Genomic DNA, 20,948 nt, shown 5'->3' on the forward strand with positions numbered 1-20,948 from the left:
CTCACCTTGTCGAAGGGGGGGAATACGATGGGTTGAGGGTTGTAGTTAGGGAGGTGGATGTGGAGTGCTGTAGCGTTCTCAGTGTACGGGTTGGTCTGGATGGTTCCTATGGGGTTCAGCATCTCTTCAAGTTCATCTGGGGAACACACAGAAAAATCACTCATACATGCCACTAACATTTTGTGTACAAGTATGAAGGTGAGTTTCAGAAATGTGTGTGTAGGTGTGAGTGTGTGTAGGTTCATTCAAGTGTTTGTAAAGTGCATGAGGGTGTGTATGTGCTCACCAGGAAAGGAAGACCAGCTGTGAAGGATGATATCTCCAGTCTTCAGCTGTCCTTTATAGTCAAACACCATGGTGTTCACCCAGGCTACAGGGTAGTGCTGCAGAGAGACGGAAAGAGAGAGAGGGAGAGTGAGAAGAAGAGAGCGAGAGCAAAAGAGGGGACAGAGATAAATATAAAATGTGTGTGTGTGTGTGTGCGCATGTCTGTGCTTTGTGTGTGTGTTATACCACTTTGCCGGCCTTGCGGATGGTCTGGTACTTGTTGATGTGGGAGTTCTTGGTGGACTTCTGCTTCTTGACCTTGTCCATGACGGCATAGACGGCAAAGCATAGGCGGGTCATGCGCGGCAGATCGCTCACGGCGATGTCGAACTCTAGCGTGCGGTTCCACACGTGTTCCGTGTGTCCGCTGCTCTCGCTGCTCACCGCTGGCTTACACAGCAGCTCTGTGCCGTGGAACAAGCCTGCACGCACCTGGACCTGAAGAGAGAGAGGAGAGGGGGAGGGGGTTTAGTTCATCATAATAGGGTCAAAGTGTAGAGCTAACAGTGCTCTACTGCCCATGGGTAATAACTACACTACCAGGCAAAAGTTTGGACACACCAACTCATTCAAGGGTTTTTCTTTATTTTTACTATGTTTTACATTGTAGAATAATAGTGAAGACATCAAAACTATGAAATAACACATATGGAATCATGTAGTAACCATAAAAGTGTTGAACAAATCAAAATATATTTTATATTTGAGATTCTTCAAAGTAGCCACCCTTTGCCTTGATGACAGCTTTGCACACTCTTGGCATTCTCTCAACCAGCTTCATGAGGTAGTCACCTGGAATACATTTCAATTAACAGGTGTGCCTTCTTAAAAGTTAATTTGTGGAATTTCTTTCCTTCTTAATGCGTTTGAGCCAATCAGTTGTGTTGAGACAAGGTAGGGGGGCATACAGAAGATAGCCTTATTTAGTAAAACACATTTACATTTTAGTCATTTACCAAGTCCATATTATGGCAAGAACAGCTCAACTAAGCAAAGAGAAACGACAGTCCATCATTACTTTAAGACATGAAGGTCAGTCAATACCGAAAATGTCAAGAACTTTGAAAGTTTCTTCAAGTGCAGTCACAAAAACCATCAAGCGTTATGATGAAACTGGCTCTCATGAGGACTGCCACAGGAATGGAAGACCCAGCGTTATCTCTGCTGCAGAGGATAAGTTCATTAGAGTTACCAGCCTCAGAAATTGCAGCCCAAATAAATGCTTCACAGAGTTCAAGTCACAGACACATCTCAACATCAACTGTTCATAGGAGACTGCGTGAATCAGGCCTTCATGGTCGAATTGCTGCAAAGAAACCACTACTAAAGGACACCAATAATAAGAAGAGACCTGCTTGGGCCAAGAAACACGAGCAATGGACATTAGACCGGTGGAAATTTGTCCTTTGGTCTGGAGTCCAAATATGAGATTTTTGGTTCCAACCGCTGTGTCTTTGTAAGATGCGGTGTGGGTGAACGGATGATCACCGCATGTGTAGTTCCCACCGTAAAGCATGGAGGAGGAGGTGTGATGGTGTGGGGGTGCTCTGCTGGTGACACGGTCTGTGATTTATTTAGAATTCAAGGCACACTTAACCAGCATGGCTACCACAGCATTCGGCAGCGATACGCCATCCCACCTGGTTTGGGCTTAGTGGGACATTTGTTTTTCAACAAGACAATGATCCAACACACCTCCAGGCTGTGTAAGGGCTATTTGACCAAGAAGGAGAGTGATGGAGTGCTGCATCAGATGACCTGGCCTCCACAATCACCCAACCTCAACCCAATGAAATGGTTTGGGATGAGTCGGACGGCAGAGTGAAGGAAAAGCAGACAACAAGTGCTCAGCATATGTGGGAACTCCTTCAAGACTGTTGGAAAAGCATTCCAGGTGAAGCTGGTTGAGAGAATGCCAAGAGTGTTCAAAGCTGTCATGAAGGCAAAGGGTGGCTATTTGAATAATCTCAAATATAAAATATATTTTGATTTGTTTAACACTTTTTTGGTTACTACATGATTCAATGTGTTATTTCCTAGTTTTGATGTCTTCACTATTATTCTACAATGTAGAAAATAGTAAAAATATAGAAAAACCCTTGAATGAGTAGGTGTGTCCAAACTTTTGACTGGTACTGTACATCTCAGTGCAAACACAAAAAAATGCAACAAAAATTCCAGGTTTGCTATCAAGTAATCATCATCAGTGGTTACCTTTGCCGTCTCCTCAGCGTTCACCTTGCTGCCTTTGATCAGGACGATCTTATACTGGGTGGACACCTCCCATACACACGTCTGCACTTGCTAGAGAGAGAGAGAGAGAGAGAAGAAGAGCAACAGAGGAAAGAGAGAAGGAGAGGGACAGAGGGAGAGGAACAGAGGGAAGAGGAGAGAGAGGGAGAGGAACAGAGGGAAGAGGAGAGAGAGAGAGAGAGGAACAGAGGGAAGAGGAGAGAGAGGGAGAGGAACAGAGGGAAGAGGAGAGAGAGGAACAGAGGGAAGAGGAGAGAGAGGGAGAGGAACAGAGGGAAGAGGAGAGAGAGGAAGAGGAACAGAGGGAAGAGGAGAGAGAGAAGGACAGGAACAGAGGGAAGAGGAGAGAGAGGGAGAGGAACAGAGGGAAGAGGAGAGAGAGAAGGAGAGGAACAGAGGGAAGAGGAGAGAGAGAAGGACAGGAACAGAGGGAAGAGGAGAGAGAGGGAGAGGAACAGAGGGAAGAGGAGAGAGAGAAGGACAGGAACAGAGGGAAGAGGAGAGAGAGGGAGAGGAACAGAGGGAAGAGGAGAGAGAGGAACAGAGGGAAGAGGAGAGAGAGGGAGAGGAACAGAGGGAAGAGGAGAGAGAGGAAGAGGAACAGAGGGAAGAGGAGAGAGAGGGAGAGGAACAGAGGGAAGAGGAGAGAGAGAAGGAGAGGAACAGAGGGAAGAGGAGAGAGAGAGAGAGAGAAGGAGAGGAACAGAGGGAAGAGGAGAGAGAGAAGGACAGGAACAGAGGGAAGAGGAGAGAGAGGGAGAGGAACAGAGGGAAGAGGAGAGAGAGAAGGACAGGAACAGAGGGAAGAGGAGAGAGAGAAGGACAGGAACAGAGGGAAGAGGAGAGAGAGGGAGAGGAACAGAGGGAAGAGGAGAGAGAGGGAGAGGAACAGAGGGAAGAGGAGAGAGAGGAACAGAGGGAAGAGGAGAGAGAGGGAGAGGAACAGAGGGAAGAGGAGAGAGAGGAACAGAGGGAAGAGGAGAGAGAGGGAGAGGAACAGAGGGAAGAGGAGAGAGAGGAAGAGGAACAGAGGGAAGAGGAGAGAGAGGGAGAGGAACAGAGGGAAGAGGAGAGAGAGAAGGAGAGGAACAGAGGGAAGAGGAGAGAGAGAGAGAGAGAAGGAGAGGAACAGAGGGAAGAGGAGAGAGAGGAAGAGGAACAGAGGGAAGAGGAGAGAGAGGAAGGAGAGGAACAGAGGGAAGAGGAGAGGAGGAAGTGAGGTGAGGAAAGAGAGCGAGAGGAGAGAAATATTTTCATGAGTAAGCAAGAAGAACGGTATAATTTACTGTAGGAATAACACACACACACACACACTGAAGGGTGAGTCAAACTGTTGTCAAGCAGAGTAGATTTGCGAAGGTCAGCACAGCAGGAAAAACACTCCACATGACTGGCCGTCAGCTACAGCCCACAAACATGAATAAGCAGCACGCTTCCTGTGTGTGTGTGTGTGTCTAAACGAAAGTGTGCTTTTGTAAGTGTGTTGTTGTGTGTGTAAACAAGAGTGTTTTTGAATGTAAGAGTGGGTACTGTGTATCAGTGTGTGTATTTAGGTGAGTGTCTATGCAACAGAGGAGTACATGTATATTTTTGTAATGTCTGACTCGAGTACACCACCACAAGAACAGTCTGTCCTTCGCTCAACCTCTCCTCACTACCTAGAACAATCCTCTACCCTCCCGGAGAGCTGCTGGGTATACAGGCTTGTTGTGCTTGAAGCCCTACTCACTTCTCCTTCTGTCAATGGTCCAATTACCACAAGACATCACTGTCTGACCAACATCTTTCTTCTTTTCAGATCAGATGCAGTCTTGTTGATGTTGACATTTAGTTGTAATGATTGACATTTGAAGCATTGATTGACAGGTGTCATTTACTGTCCAATGTCACCTGTCACTGTGGGATGTAGTCGTCATGGTACCAGGCAATTAAGCCCTAATGAGCAATTAAAACTGCATGAGCCAATTAAACTGCACACCGACCTTTAGAACCAGACGAAACGTCAGAATGACGTCAGAGTGCACCTGCTAAGAGCAGCTAGCAATGTCTGGAGATAATTAAAGGCTCACAAACGCATACATGCACCTCACACACACACACACACACACACACACAGAGTGTGACTGACCGAGGGTCCCCTCCTCTTGGGGGGCAGAGGTAAGGGGGGGTTGGAGCTCTTGCGGTTGACCACAGCTCCGATGGCAGAGATCTCCTTCTCGAACATGGTCTGGACCGTGCTGACCTGGACCAGGGTCAGGTGGGGACACTCCTTAGCCTGGAGACAGGCTTTGATGTACTGGGTCAGAGAGGAGAGGAGGTGTTAACACACAGAGAGTACTATTCTGTATGCCGTCTTTGGTACACACACACATCCAAACATACATTTTGTAATTAGGGTTGAGTGCCTTCCGCTCAAGTCACAGACAGGTTTTTCACATAGTGAAATCGAAATTCGAACCAGAGACCTTTCAGTTACTGGCCCAATGCTCTTAACCGCTAGGCTACCTGCCGCCCCTTACAAATGTGAATGGTGCGTGCACACACACAGACAGAGACAGAGACAGAGACAGAGACAGAGAGAGACAGAGAGAGACAGAGAGAGAGAGAGAGAGAGAGAGAGAGAGAGAGAGAGAGAGAGAGAGAGAGAGAGAGAGAGAGAGAGAGAGAGAGAGAGAGAGAGAGAGAGAGAGAGAGAGAGAGAGAGAGAGAGAGAGAGAGAGAGAGAGAGAGAGAGAGAGAGAGAGAGAGAGAGAGAGAGAGAGAGAGAAGAGAGAGAGAGAGAGAGAGAGAGAGAGAGAGAGAGAGAGAGAGAGAGAGAGAGAGAGAGAGACAGAGAGACAGAGAGACAGAGAGACAGAGAGACAGAGAGCAGAGACAGAGACAGAGACAGAGACAGAGACAGAGACAGAGACAGAGACAGAGACAGAGACAGAGACAGAGACAGAGACAGAGACAGAGAGATATCACACAAGCCTATATGTTCTGAAGAGAGGACAGAAAAGGGACAGTACACAAACTGAGGAGGGATGAGAGAAGAAATCAGACGCACACAGACAGATAGAATGTAACCCATACCTAATGTACAGACAGATAGAATGTAACCCATACCTAATGTACAGACAGATAGAATGTAACCCATACCTAATGTACAGACAGATAGAATGTAACCCATACCTAATGTACAGACAGATAGAATGTAACCCATACCTAATGTACAGACAGATAGAATGTAACCCATACCTAATGTACAGACAGATAGAATGTAACCCATACCTAATGTACAGACAGATAGAATGTAACCCATACCTAATGTACAGACAGATAGAATGTAACCCATACCTAATGTACAGACAGATAGAATGTAACCCATATCTAATGCGCAGACAGATAGAATGTAACCCATATCCAATGCACAGACAGATAGAATGTAACCCATACCTAATGTGCAGACAGATAGAATGTAACCCATACCTAATGCACAGACAGATAGAATGTAACCCATATCTAATGCGCAGACAGATAGAATGTAACCCATATCCAATGCGCAGACAGATGGAATGTAACACATATCTAATGTGCAGACAGATAGAATGTAACCCATACCTAATGTACAGACAGATAGAATGTAACCCATACCTAATGTACAGACAGATAGAATGTAACCCATACCTAATGTACAGACAGATAGAATGTAACACATATCTAATGTACAGACAGATAGAATGTAACCCATATCTAATGCACAGACAGATAGAATGTAACCCATATCCAATGCGCAGACAGATGGAATGTAACACATATCTAATGTACAGACAGATAGAATGTAACCCATACCTAATGTACAGACAGATAGAATGTAACACATATCCAATGCGCAGACAGATAGAATGTAACACATATCTAATGTACAGACAGATAGAATGTAACCCATATCTAATGTACAGACAGATAGAATGTAACACATATCTAATGTACAGACATGACGTATGTGGATCAGATGGTTCCTGGATCGAAACACTTTTCCGGGAACGAGAGCAAATGGGACCGGACCCTTTTCTACAGGGCGTAATAGTCAGTCTGCTTCATCACACACACACACACACACAGAAACACACACACACTCATACACAGATGGATTCAGTCATACACACATACCAGGTCTGTGAGTAACAGTAATGTGTTCCAGGAAGACAGTGTTATTAATGAGGCGTTATTAGGACATCAGTCAGATGACCGTTCCTGGATCAATGAGTCTCGTATATGGGTAAACACAAGGAGACATTCCTCAACCCTAACCTGACCGCTCCCTACACATGCTCTGACCTTGGAACATTAACCGTTACGGTCGAAGAGAGTTTACTACTTATGACATTAATCATTAAGGAATGGTTGAGATAAACAAGGTCATTTTCAGAGGAGAGTTGAAGTCAGCACTGCACAGAAACTCTAGAGGGTAAGAGACTGAGAAAGGGAGCAGTTTGATGGTAAGAAAGCACTCTACAGAGGGTTTGGGGGTTAAAGGTTAAGGGGTCACAGGGCATCATTAGGGTCCCTTTGCACTGTATGCACTGAGGTTTAGCCTAAGAGTAAGGGGTCACCTTGTACTGTATGAGGGGGTGGTCTCCACAGAGGAACTCCAGCTTATCGCTGACCCTCAGAACGTACTGCTCTGCCTGGCGTCCGTCCTCCTCTGGGCCGTGGGTCATCAGCCATTTCCTCACAGCCTGTTCCATCAGCTCAGTGGGACTGGTGCTGGGGCACACCTTCAGACTGGCTGTGTCCTGGATGGAGAGAACATTACCATCAACACAACACAGAGACAGACAGAGACCAGAGAAATGGTGTGGTGCACTTCATGTTCTATATTGCAAAGTGAAATCTCAAAGATAGCGAGGAGAGAGGGTGAAAAATAGTAAAATAACGTTGGAGGGGGGGATATAGATTAGGCTTAACACACAATCCCAGCCAGATACCGAAGGCTTACAGAGCATTCAGACAGAGAAACACACACCCCTACCCGACCTGCCTTGCAGCCTGGCGCCCAACCTGGTCATGAGGGCACAGCCTTCACCCACTCACAATGCCATGACAACCAGCTGCTGCACATCACCATGGTGACACAGACCAGAGTGGTCAAGTTCCAAATAGAGCGGTAATAATTATTGAAATTATTTCACACTTTCTTTCCAGCCAAGACATTACGACTATGGTAACTATGGGTACTTTCAGGTAATTGCCTCAAATAAAATGGTAACTATAGCACCTTGTAGCTTCAAGTGAACGACTGCTGTTTTACAATGTAATGTCCAAGTAAATATAATGTAAACAGGTAGTAAAATAAGGGTTTGATATAACAGAGTCAACTGAAAATCAGGTCAACCAACCAATGGAGTTAACAAGACTCTAGACAATAAAAAGGTCCACTTCCTGTGCCTAATGTGGACTCCTAAATAACACACTGACTTCCTGCCTCCATCCACCTGGACAGAACACAGATGGTAAGGGTTTGGGCCATGTACTGTGCAGTGGGCTAGTGACCCTAGCGTGTGTTGCATGTGTGTGTTGATCTGAGCTGATCTGTTGGCATGCCACCGAATCTACACACACTTATTTCAGATAAAGAGGGGTTGATAGTGAGAGGGGTGTGTGTGTGTGTGTGTGTGTGAGTGATTGGGGGAGAGAGAGAGGTATAAAGAGAGAGGGAGTGGGAGAGAGAGAGAGGGAGGGGGAAGGGAGAGCGGGAGGGAGGGGAGAGCGAGAGAGAGAGGGTGGAGGAGGGGAGAGAGGGAGGGAGGGGAGAGAGAGGGAGGGAGGGGAGAGAGAGGGGGAGGGGAGAGAGAAGGGGGAGGGGAGAGAGAGGGGGGGAGGGGAGAGAGAGGGGGGGAGGGGAGAGAGAAGGAGGGAGGGAGGTAGGGAGGGGGGATGAGAAAGGGAGGGAGGGGGGATGAGAAAGGGAGGGAGGAGAAAGGAGAGAGTGGGGGAGAAAGAGGGATGTGTTCAATCAGTGGAGAGGCCCTTTGGGTAGGAGCGTGACAGACAGCCAACTGTCACATGACCAAGTCCTATTAACAAACAGCCAACTGTCACATGACCAGGTCCTATTAGGGGCCAGCCAACTGTCACATGACCAGGTCCTATTAACAAACAGCCAACTGTCACATGACCAGGTCCTATTAGGGGCCAGCCAACTGTCATATGACCAGGTCCTATTAACAGACAGCCAACTGTCACATGACCAGGTCCTATTAACAGACAGCCAACTGTCACATGACCAGGTACTATTAGGGGCCAGCCAACAGAGGAGATAAGAGAGGGGAGAATATATGTGTGAGAGAGTTTGTTTACTAGTCTGTAGCCTACAGAGTATACCAAACATTAGGAACACCTTCCTAATATTGAGTTGCACCCCCCTGCTTCCCACAGTTGTGTCAAGTTGGCTGGATATCCTTTGGGTGTTGGACCATTCTTGATACACATGGGACACTGTTGAACGTTAAAAACCCAGCAGCATTGCAATTCTTGACACAAACCGGTGCCACTGGCACCTACTACCACACCCCGTTCAAAGGCATTTAAATATTTTGGCTTGCCCATTCACCCTCTGAATGGCACACATACCCAATCCATATCTCAATTGTCTCCAGGCTTAAAAATCCTTCTTTAACGCATCTCCTCCCCTTCATATACACTGATTGAAGTGCATTTAACAAGTGACATCAGTAAGGGATCATAGCTTTCACCTGGATTCACCTGGTCAGTCTGTCATGGAAAGAGCAGGAGTTCTTAATGTTTTGTATACTCAGTGTCTGTCCGCATACTGTTGTATGTATATGATAACTACTGATGACAGCCGAGGGTGTGTAGTATTGTAAATGGAGACTGCTGATTGATGACAGCCAAGGGTGTGTAATATTGTAAATGGTGACTACTGATTGATGACAGCCGAGGGTATGTAGTATTGTAAATGGCGACTACAGATTGATGACAGCCGAGGGTGTGTAGTATTGTAAATGATGACTGCTGATGGATGACAGCCGAGGGTGTGTAGTATTGTAAATGATGACTGCTGATTGATGACAGCCGAGGGTGTGTAGTATTGTAAATGATGACTACTGACTGATGACAGCCAGGGGTGTGTAGTATTGTAAATGATGACTAGTAGAAGAGAGCGATAATGGTCCTATTGTTGGTTATATTTTGCTTTGTGTAAGTATTTCTGGTAGGACATATTGTGCTCTCAGTGTGTACAGACAGGTACCTGGGACTGGTCAAAATGCATGGTGACTTTGAGGCTGGCCTCGGCCTGTTTGTCGTTGACACCGTCTGTGGCTCCTCCCCCTGGCTCCAGCTGTGGAGAGAAGCAGGCCTGCAGCCACTCGCTCCAGGTCATCAGCTGTACCCGCTGCATCTTCTCCTCGCTGATACGGAACATCTTACTGCGGAAGTCCTTCACCTCCTGGTCCTGGAGAGCATCCAGCTCGTGGAGACCTGTGAATGGTTCGTGAAGCTTCATAAGCTCTTCATAAACACTTTATAAGCACTGCATAACGACTTTTGCAGGTGATAAGGAGTGCATAAAAAGGCCACAAGAGGTTTTACAACATTTGACACCAAAGATGTATTTTATCGATAGTGTTCCGTTTGTGAACACCTGTGAGCAGTCATTAAGCTTTATAAGCACGGTGTAACAGGTTCATAAGAGGTCAAACGCAACACCACAATGACATAAGCACTAAAGCATGTGAAAAACCAGAGTATAACCTCTGCATGAGTGGGTCTAACGGCACTGCATTAAAAGGCATTACCATTCATGTTTAATGCACTCCCTCTGTGACTGACACATACCTGGCGTGGTAACATTCATGTTTATGAGGGATTACAAATGACAATTCAATCTCAAGAGTGTTGAACTCTAACCTACTGTTTTCACTGAAATACAACGTTCACTGGGTATAAAATCTAGATCCTGAATTCATTATATCTACTAATTGAACAGAGCTTGGTATTTTGGGGCCGTAGAATGCTTTGGATGATAAAAAACACATGTTGACATTTAAAACCATTAAACATTCATATGACCCTCAGCTCTCAGAGGATGCCTCTGGACTGCATTATTAGCTTGTGTGTGTGTGTGTGTGTGTGTGTGTGTGCGCGCTTTTCAGTGTGTGGGTGTGTGGCTAGCCAGCGCCTGAGGTCTGTTTTGAGTACCGCTTACTGACAAAAGCCTTTTACAGATCACATCTGACAAAATTGGAGCCAAGAGGGAAAATATCAATATGGGATAAGTCTCCTTCAATTACTATCACTGACCGACTCCCTCTCTGAACAGGCCTGGTTGGCCAGCAGCCTGGAGGACCTCCATAGACCCCCCTACCATCTCTGTCCCCACACAGCCTCAGGCCAACATGACGCTGTGTGTGTGTGTGTGTGTGTGTGTGTGTGTGTATACACACGTATACTTATGTGCATATATGGGTGAGTGAGAGAGAGAGTTTGTAAGTGAGACTTAGTGTGTGTTGTGTGTGTGTGTGTGTGTGTGTGTGTGTGTGTGTGTGTGTGTGTGTGTTTTTAACAGTGGTGCGCGGGTCAGCTGTTTGTTCACCCACACCCGCATTTGCTAATAACCCATCCGCAACTGTTGGACTATATGTGAACTAAATAAACCCCTGTATGAAGACTAAATAAACCCTTGCTCAACAGAATAATGTCATAGATCAATAGATTGAATGCTTCAAACCAGTTGATGTCGGTAAAGTTCTGTCATTTTTGCGAAGCAAAGACGTTTAGGGGCTGGGGAGAAAATACAATCATGCAAAACAATGCTAAATGTCCAAATAACATTCAATTTGACCGTTGTAAGGAAAAAGAAAGCTGTGAAAACGACCCAATGTGTTTCTGATAAGATTTCAGTTTGGATGCATATTTTATGTGGTTGAAATACTGTACTATCAGCTTTTATGATGAAGATAGCACCTCTACAGATGGTATCTAACTGAGCATTGCATTCTCTCAAGATGCAGAAATAAATAAATCACATTTCTTCACTCCTGTTCCCAAGTTAAAATGTTGCCTACATTTGGTGTATCATTTTATTGCAAGAAATGCTTCATTCTGCAGGAGTTAATATTAATGCTGTGTGAGCAGTTATAGAGCTACAGTCAGTGTCCAGATTTCAGTTTCCATTTAACCCATCTAAACAGTAGGCTACAGTTCCCTTGACATGCCATAGGCCTATTTGAAGTCCCTGTCTTGTGACTGTTGAATTTGTACAGAACATAGCCGGCACTGCTATCATCCTCTTATAATACTTCACCAAATCATTTCCAAACATTACATTTCCGGCCCTCCCTTCTCTTTATTTTTAACTCTCCTTTCGCAGCTTTCGTCTTATTGAATTAAACTTCGACAATGTCCTTTTTGCCGTCTGTGTATTGATGTTAACTTTTTCTGGCCATTCCCAAAAGCATTATTTGGCGATTGGCTGTGTAGACTATTTGGCGCGTGTACAGTTAAGTCCTAAAGCTTAGGCTCATGCACTAATACCCAAATAGCCTAAAATAATTAAATAAACATCTCAATGTAGCATATAGATAGATATAAATTGCATTTACATTTATGGATTTTTAAGATTGTTTCTCTTTATTCAACCTGCCCTTCAGCCACACAATATTTATTGACCTTTAATGACCCTAAAACCTTCTGCCCCGCGTATATAACTGCAGGGACTGCGGGTTATGAGTCAACCGACGCATCAATAGTGTGTTAGCGTGCATGCATATACAGTACCAGTCAAAAGTTTGGACACACCTACTCATTCAAGGATTTTTCTTTATTTTTACTATTTTCTACATTGTAGAATAATAGTGAAGACATCAGAACTATGAAATAACACATATGGAATCATGTAGTAACCAAAAAAGTGTTAAACAAAACAAAATATATTTTATATTTGAGATTCTTCAAATAGCCACCCTTTGCCTTGATGACAGCTTTGCACACGCTTGGCATTCTCTCAACCAGCTTCATGAGGTAGTCACCTGGAATGCATTTCAATTAACAGTTGTGCCTTGCTAAAAGTTAATTTGTGGAATTTCTTTCCTTCTTAATGCGTTTGAGCCAATCAGTTGTGTTGTGACAAGAACTTTGTAAGTTTCTTCAAGTGCAGTCGCAAAAACCATCAAGCGCTATGATGAAACTGGCTCTCATGAGGACCGCCACAGGAAAGGAAGACCAAGAGTTACCTCTGCTGCAGAGGATAAGTTCATTAGAGTTACCAGCCTCAGAAATTGCAGCCCAAATAAATGCTTCACAGAGTTCAAGTCACAGACACATCTCAACATCAACTGTTCAGAGGAGACTGCGGGAATCAGGCCTTCATGGTCGAATTGCTGAAAAGAAACCTCTACTAAAAGGACACCAATAAGAAGAAGAGACTTGCTTGGGCCAAGAAACACGAGCAATGGACATTAGACCGGTGGAAATCTGTCCTTTGGTCTGATGAGTCCAAATATGAGATTTTAGGTTCCAACCGCCGTGTCTTTGTGAGACTCAGAGTAGGTGAACAGATGATCTCCGCATATGTGGTTCCCACCTTGAAGCATGGAGGAGGTGGTGTGATGGTGCTTTGCTGATTACACTGTCTGTGATTTATTTAGAATTCAAGGCACACTTAACCAGCATGGCTACCACAGCATTCTGCAGCGATACACCATCCCATCTGGTTTGCGCTTAGAGGGACTATCATTTGTTTTTCAACAGGATAATGACTCAACACACCTCCAGGCTGTGTAAGGGCTATTTGACCAAGAAGGAGAGGGATGGAGTTTTGCATCAGATGACCTGGCCTCCACAATCACCCGATCTCAACCCAATTGAGATGGTTTGGGATGAGTTGGACCGCAGAGTGAAGGAAAAGGAGCCAACAAGTGCTCAGCATATGTGGGAACTCCTTCAAGACTGTTGGAAAAGCATTCCAGGTGAAGCTGGTTGAGAGAATGCCAAGAGTGTGCAACGCTGTCATCAAGGCAAAGGGTACCTACTTTGAAGAATCTAAAATATATTTTGATTTGTTTAACACTTTTTTGGTTACTACATGATTCCATATGTGTTATTTCATAGTTCTGATGTCTTCATTATTATTCTACAATGTAGAAAATAGTAAAAATAAAGAAAAACCCTTGAATGAGTAGGTGTCTCCATACTTTTGACTGGTACTGTATGTGTGCAAGCATATTTCTGTTTGTGTGTATTAACTCAATAGATTGACCGTTCCACCCTGGGGCTTTATCTTCCCTACCATTACAGTGGTGGTCTGGCTTGCCTCCTCCACTCAGCACAGCATCTTATCACCATCACAGATAATAGTGAGTGACGGATGATGCAACAGACATCAGGAGCCTGTCTATTCTAACCAGATTGTTTTCTATCCGACGGGCCTGACTTCAGCTGATACTGGGATGATGACATGAGACATCTGAAGACAAGACTCAGATCTGACCGCCAAGGCAAAGCGGATATGAATATACTGGAGACAGAGATTAAACTGTGGTGCTGTGTCTGAGGAGTATGTGTGTGTGTGTGTGTGTGTGTGTGTGTGTGTGTGTGAGTGATCACTGTCTAGGAGCATCCCTACTCTGTTTAAACCACAGGTCACATAGGTCAAACATCAGTGTGGGGGTCTACTGTTACTGTGTGTGAGTGTGTCACCTTTTCCGATGAGCACGCCGATCTTGGAGTCGAGCAGGCGTTCGGCGCGGCCACAGTTGCGTGTGACCAGTTTGAGCATGGGCCAGAAGGGCCTGACATCACAGAGGCGCCTGGTCTCATCCTCCAGCTCCTCGTGCACCGCTGCCTGGTTCACACACTCAAACATGTGGCCCTCCATCTCCCCCAGAGACGGGAACAGGGGGTACGACTGGGCCTGCTTCCATAGGAGCTATGAGGAAGGAGGAGGTGGGGGATAACACAGTTATTACAAAAACTATGGCAAGACAAGTTGACACAATCTACCTGTATGATCACGGGCTACACAGAGACAGGCTCAGCCTCTACAATACACGATCTACAATAACAAGTGGAACCTCAATTATTAGCCAATAGCATCATGACTAACATCACAATAATCCAGATTCTAAAGCCAACAGTAGTTCTAAGAATCATCACGACTGAAATGCTAAGAACCAATGGTTGAACAACAACCATATGATGTCATATGATGACAGGGAAACAAACATTACACAGGTCCTGAATAGACCAATCAGGACATGAATCTTACTTCTACAAACCAATCAGGACATGAATCATGTCCCGTTGTGTGTGTGTGTGTGTGTGTGTGTGTGTGTGTTTGAGGCTAAAGGGCACTAAGAAGAGAAACATGGGGACAGACTTGTAGACAAGGAGTCATGTCAACTCTCCTCCCTTCAGACAAACAACTTGAGCCTCTTGCCACAACATTCTTTCGTCATTACCAACTTACTGACCACAACATCAGACCAAGTCCCCTCAAAGTATAGACCTTCTTTAGAGGCTAAAACAAAATCCTCCCGGTATTCAACTTTTTCTGCATCATAGATTGGATTACTGTTTACTACTTGGCTATACTACGTTCACATGACAAATAATTGCTTTTACTTAACAAATCGGTTGTTATTATCCGTGGTGTGACATCTAATTATCTGTCACATTTCACCACCATGCTATTTGTAGCCATCCTGAGACCACATGACTACTACTGTTATTCTCTAAAATGACACTCCCTCTTGGAAGCCAGCACCTTTAAGCAACAGGATAACAGCCTCACTTAAGAGACATTTTATTGAACTTTGCCATTTCCTTCAACGTTATCTTTTGAATATATATATATTTTTACATTCAGTTTGTTTTTTATTTCATGCACATTGGATGGCTATGCAAGGTCACAACAATGTATTTTTCCCTAAACCAACACTTATTGAGTACAAGTCACAACGGTTCCTGTGCTGTTGGCTAGTCGAGGATGAATATCAGAGCATATTTCCTTATATTATAATAGAAAGTGAAAGACAAGGTATTCTAATGGAGGCTGTGTGTCATTGTGCCCCTAATAAATGTCCTGCCCACGTTCTGTCTGAGCAGGGGCGACATCTTTATTCTCCACCCAGCCACTGTGTTGTCTATAAATCAGTGTCTGGGTGAGATTTAACGTTGTTAGCTGGCTGGCAGGCCTTCCGTCTGGAGACTACTCTCCTCCTAAACATCTTTAGTTGGGGAAATAAATACATCTGCTGCTGGTCTACCTGAGTGGGTCTCTGTCTCTCTGTCTCTGTCTCTCTCTCTCACTCTCTCTCTCACTCTCTCTCTCACTCTCTCTCTCACTCTCTCTCTCACTCACTCACTCTCACACACAACCGCATAACTGCAAGACAGATCACAAGTCATTGAGTCTGTTAGTTCTGTTTTATAGACATATGAAAAGCAGAGAGACAAACAAACACTTTGTGAATTGGAGTGATAGGTTACTCCTCATTAGGAACACTGGAGCCAGGGGTGCAGAGAAACAGACATTGTTCACACTCACAGAACAAACGTCTTAACAACTCCAGGTGCTATTCAACGAAGACTGTCTGAGGAAAACATGGTATGTCTCTGTGTGTCTCTATGTGTGTGTGTCTCTACGTGTGTGTGTGTCTCTACGTGTGTGTGAGTGTGTGTCTCTACGTGTGTGTGTGTCTCTACGTGTGTGTGTATCTCTACGTGTGTGTGTGTGTGTCTCTACGTGTGTCTCTACGTGTGTCTCTACGTGTGTGTGTGTGTCTCTCTACGTGTGTGTGTGTCTCTCTATGTGTTTGTGTGTGTGTGTGTGTGTGTGTGTGTGTGTGTGTGTGTCAGAAAGTGTCTCAGACTGGAGGAAAACACCAGCAGGGAGAGGGTCACAGGAAGAGGTTCAGCAGGAGGGATCTCACCACAGGAAAAAAATAACTACCATCCTCCAAAGTATTTACATCTTAAACTAAAACTAAAACCATTAAAAAACATGAATTGTGACTGAAATATGACACCTTCCATGACGGTAAAGACTACAGTGCATTGTTACATTGCTGACCTTTGGCCTCCATCCCACCCCACCTCTACCCACTAGCCGGGTCATGCATGATGTCATAGCATATTTGCATGCCGTGAGTGCAGCTCAGAGACAAACAAATCACACCAGCCGCCAGCTGTGTCATAACACCCATTAGAGAGCGTCTGTCTGGACTGGAGAGGAGACGACAGTCTACAGCAGCCTACAGCGTGTTCTAGTTATTATGATGGCCTTTTACAATGTCTCAGAAGCAGAACTTCAGCCAGGCAGCACCCAGAGTCATTCATTAAAACAATCCTAACCAATCTGCGTAATGTTAAACTAATAAATGTTGTAAACTAATGTTTATGGGTTTGATTCTAATTGAAGAGATAAAACAGCCTGACATGTTGAAGAGGATGTAGGACTGGCCATGCAATGTGGATATAAATTCATATCATCATAATTGTACTGAATTGTCATGATAACAATAAGAACGATAAATAAAAACACTGAGATGCACAGTAGGCCCATCATAGGCCTCTCCGCTATACTTTCCAATGCTGATCTAAATTGATTTACCTGCTGTCTGAAATGATTCACCTTAAGCTATAGGCACTCATCATTTGCAAAAAAATATTTCATGTAATTCAACTTCACACACACACACACCACCTACCCCCACAAACTCCACTGACACACACGACACAAACCTACTCAAACCTACCCCCTGTTCCCCTCTCTCCTACCAGTTTGATGTGTTGTATGGTGGCCTCTCTGGGGACGTCCATCTGGATGTAGATGCCGGTGGGTAACAGGAAGTCCACAGTGACCAGGTCCTCTCCAGACAGCTGGGAGTGGGCCGCCCACATGTCCAGGAGGTCTGTCATGGCGGGAGGCATAGCAGGGACCAACACCCAGCTCAACCATAAGGACCTGGGAAGAGGAAAGATGATCGTTAGGGAGAGTAACCATGAACTGCTGAAGTACTACACAACTGCATGGCACACAACTCAGACTTCTTCCAATTCCTATCGTCCTATTGAGATGTAGCCATAGTATGATGCCCTTTACTGATGACTAAAGGTTGGGCGGTGTCTGGCTAAGGAGACTAATACTCCATCTTCACCCCCAGGGGGAGCCCTGTATAACAGACAGACAGACTGGCCATGGTTGGGTGAGCGCCAGCCCTCAGAGGAATGCCCACTAAGCAAACACAGGAACAAAAGGTCACCAACCCCTCCCCTCACCCCTGACAACATGCCCTGGTTCCCCCCCCTCGCCTGGACCTGAGGCCGTTGCCAAGGCAATTATCAAGTAAACGGGGAGTCAAGGTAAATTTAGCTGCCATTTCTCAAATCCTCCTGTGAATGTGCAATGACGGAAGTTAGTATGGGACTGGAGTTGGCAGGTTTTCAAAATTCCCTTCGAAAATATAACGTGATGTTTCGGGTTTTAGGAGGTGGTTCAAGTGCCACCACCCCAACCAACACACACACACACACACACACACACACACACACACAACAGTAAGTGCTTCAGCAGCTTCGGTAAAGAAACACATGTCTCCCAGTTTCCATTCTGGCTCAGTTTCACCAAAATAGACCATCCACACTCGCAGTTGCTTTTCTGTAATGATCTATTCCTGAAGAGCATGTGTTTAAGTGCTCCAGCAGGCCACAGTTCAATCTCCATTTTGGCTCAATAACAGCAGGCCATTAAATCCAGCAGCAGCCCCATTGTCTCTAATGGTGTTAAGTGCTTGTGTCCATTTTGGCTCTGCAGCGAGTACAGTATCATGGCCCATTTGGAGCCACCATCTTGGCCACTTAACATGATCAGCTATGCAGATACAACTGCTCTTTGACTGCCGTTCAACACTCTGAACTAGAACTAGGCCGTTCTCTCTTAAAGGGACTGTACAATTACTAAGCCACCAAGACAGGGCTAAGTAAACACACTAAACACACACACACACACACACATTGGTAAGTGGTGGAACTAAGCACTAGAGCTGGGACGATAAACCCAAAATTGTTGTCACCGACCATAACAATCACTTATCGCAGGCATTCTGCTGATATTGTTCATTATGATAAGTAGCCTATACTAGAGAAATGTGAAGTTTGAAATGAAATAAGTTTGTTGATATGGGTGATTGTTAATTGGACAATTGATGGTACACCATCAAACTTGTAGTAGTAGTTTAAAGGATCATTAAAAAAAAACTGTGGTGCACATTCATGTTATAAACTGTGGTGCACATTCATGTTATAAACTGTGGTGCACATTCATGTTATAAACTGTGGTGCACATTCATGTTATAAACTGTGGTGCACATTCATGTTATAAACTGTGGTGCACATTCATGTTATAAACTGTGGTGCACATTCATGTTATAAACGTATCATTCCATTTATCGTTATCACATAAATTCAGGCAATTTATGGTAACATGGATTTTTGTCCATATGACCCAGCTCTACTAAGCACCTCATCAAACGTGCAGTTGAACGCCTGTCTCAGACAAACAATGCAGGAAGCCAGAGAGTGACATCACGGAGCAGCCCAGTTACATACATGAAAGGAAACGTGACACCACAGTGCGTCTGTCTGACGCAGTCACAACTAACACACACTGGATATCAGTAGAATGGCGGCAATTACAATGGGTGTGCTTTCATGTGATGGTACAGCGACATACTATGACATGGATGGAGCTGCCTGGCATGTCTACCACACACATACACCTCCCCAGGTGATCAGGGTTACCAGGTGCATGATGGAAGCCAGCCAGAGGTCTGATTCTGGGTCAGGAGGGGGTTCTGGTGTGAGAACAGGACAGGCCTGGGGGAGGGGGAAACAGCAAACGATGGGTAAATTAAAGTGTGTCAGAGCATTGGTGTATGTGTAAATGGCATGCCCTAGCCTTTTGGTTGGCAGGCCTGTCATGCCAAAAAGTATCGCCCCCGCGTCTCAATGGGATTCGATAAACTATTAGCGTCCGTTGCTATATCAACGGTGTGGATGACCTAATTCGCAGAATTTTAGAGATCATTGCAGCAAAAATTACATTTTCATCCCCACTATGTAAACAAAGCTGATTTGTGACAATTTTGCTGTTTAAACTAGTTCTGTTTAGCTAATAAGATTACACTATTTTGCATGACAAGCCCACCCACCTCATGGGGAAAACCTTTTAGTGGCCCCCCTCTTGACTGCGGACAGAAAAATCATCTGTTTTAAAGTACATTTCCTGCAGTTCTACACATTTTGCCATGGGGTGGAGAGACATTCTTTTGCAGTTTTAAAGCTATATTTCCTGATATTCCGCTTATACCTGGAACCGGCAGAGAGAGAGAGAGAGTGTGAGTGAGTGAGTGAGTGAGTGAGTGAGTGAGTGAGTGAGTGAGTGAGTGAGTGAATGAGTGTGTGTGGTGTGTGTGTGTTTCTGTAAGAAATTAAACACTGGGGACTGAATCCAATACGTGTGATACGTGTCCCGAAAATACCTAAATGCAAATCTCACATTGACATCAATGCAGGATTTGCGCATAAGGTCGAGTTAACCATATATAGCTGATGAGAAGATTTCTCCTGTGATAGTGAGTTAATGAGTGTGTACGGGTGTGATTTCATCATGACAGTGTAAAGGGTATCTGTGATAGCAGAACTAGGACATTCTACTCCATATTAATGACATGTATTCCACTGTCACACTTAATGAAATAATTCCATCATGGTCAGTGTGGAAATGAAGAAAGGACCGTTCACGGTAACACCGTTCTTCTATTGAAAAGGTCTCTCCAACGACGTCATGACAAATACTTTATGATTAGGATTATTAACAAGTATGTCCTTACGTTCTTTGTAAACTGTGGCGGAGTGTCACACGTACTCTAGTCTACAATGGGGTAGTGTGTGTGGGTGTGTGTGTGTGTGTGTGTGAGAGAGTGGAGGGGGGAGGTATGAGGTCATGGTCAGTGATTAAGGACCCTGTGACTCTTCTAAACATCCTACAGTGAGTTAACTACAGTCCACCCCCCGCTCCACTATAAATACAGTACCGGTGTAAATGAGGAAACATTCTCCCTCACACACACACACACAATCTATACTAGGGCAGCCTGAGTCAGCGTTTCTGCTAGCTCGCTAGCTGAGTGGGTGTTGTTCAGGGGGGGAAGGGGGGCTTCGGAACTGTACTGACCACATCCAGTCACACTGATCCACATCAGCCCACATTGTGCCAGATCATGCCCCTTCCCTCTCTGAACATGTTAACTCCCCTTGATAGTGTGTGTGTGTGAGAGAGTGGGGGGAAATAGAGTGTG

At 44.9% G+C, this 20,948-nt stretch overlaps 1 protein-coding gene across 3 annotated transcripts in view; it reads right to left on the reverse strand.

The window, feature by feature from the left end:
- The window catches only part of LOC121567694 (phosphatidylinositol 4,5-bisphosphate 3-kinase catalytic subunit beta isoform-like), a 61,937-nt gene that overhangs the window by 11,443 nt on the left and 29,546 nt on the right, over window positions 1–20,948 (reverse strand). For 2 of the 3 annotated variants that reach the window (XM_041877914.2, XM_045218811.1), the window contains 9 exons: window positions 17,368–17,554; window positions 14,287–14,515; window positions 9,839–10,068; window positions 7,179–7,361; window positions 4,709–4,876; window positions 2,542–2,631; window positions 514–765; window positions 287–383; window positions 6–136 (listed from right to left, as the gene is read on the reverse strand). In XM_041877914.2, coding sequence (XP_041733848.2) covers window positions 6–136; window positions 287–383; window positions 514–765; window positions 2,542–2,631; window positions 4,709–4,876; window positions 7,179–7,361; window positions 9,839–10,068; window positions 14,287–14,515; window positions 17,368–17,520 — 1,533 coding nt within the window. In that variant the 5' untranslated portion in view covers window positions 17,521–17,554. The remainder of the gene's footprint in view (window positions 1–5; window positions 137–286; window positions 384–513; window positions 766–2,541; window positions 2,632–4,708; window positions 4,877–7,178; window positions 7,362–9,838; window positions 10,069–14,286; window positions 14,516–17,367; window positions 17,555–20,948) is intronic. The other variant, XM_045218814.1, reaches the window with a different exon arrangement.

Source organism: Coregonus clupeaformis, chromosome 6 (genome assembly GCF_020615455.1).
Source record: "Coregonus clupeaformis isolate EN_2021a chromosome 6, ASM2061545v1, whole genome shotgun sequence".
Taxonomy (NCBI): domain Eukaryota; kingdom Metazoa; phylum Chordata; class Actinopteri; order Salmoniformes; family Salmonidae; genus Coregonus; species Coregonus clupeaformis.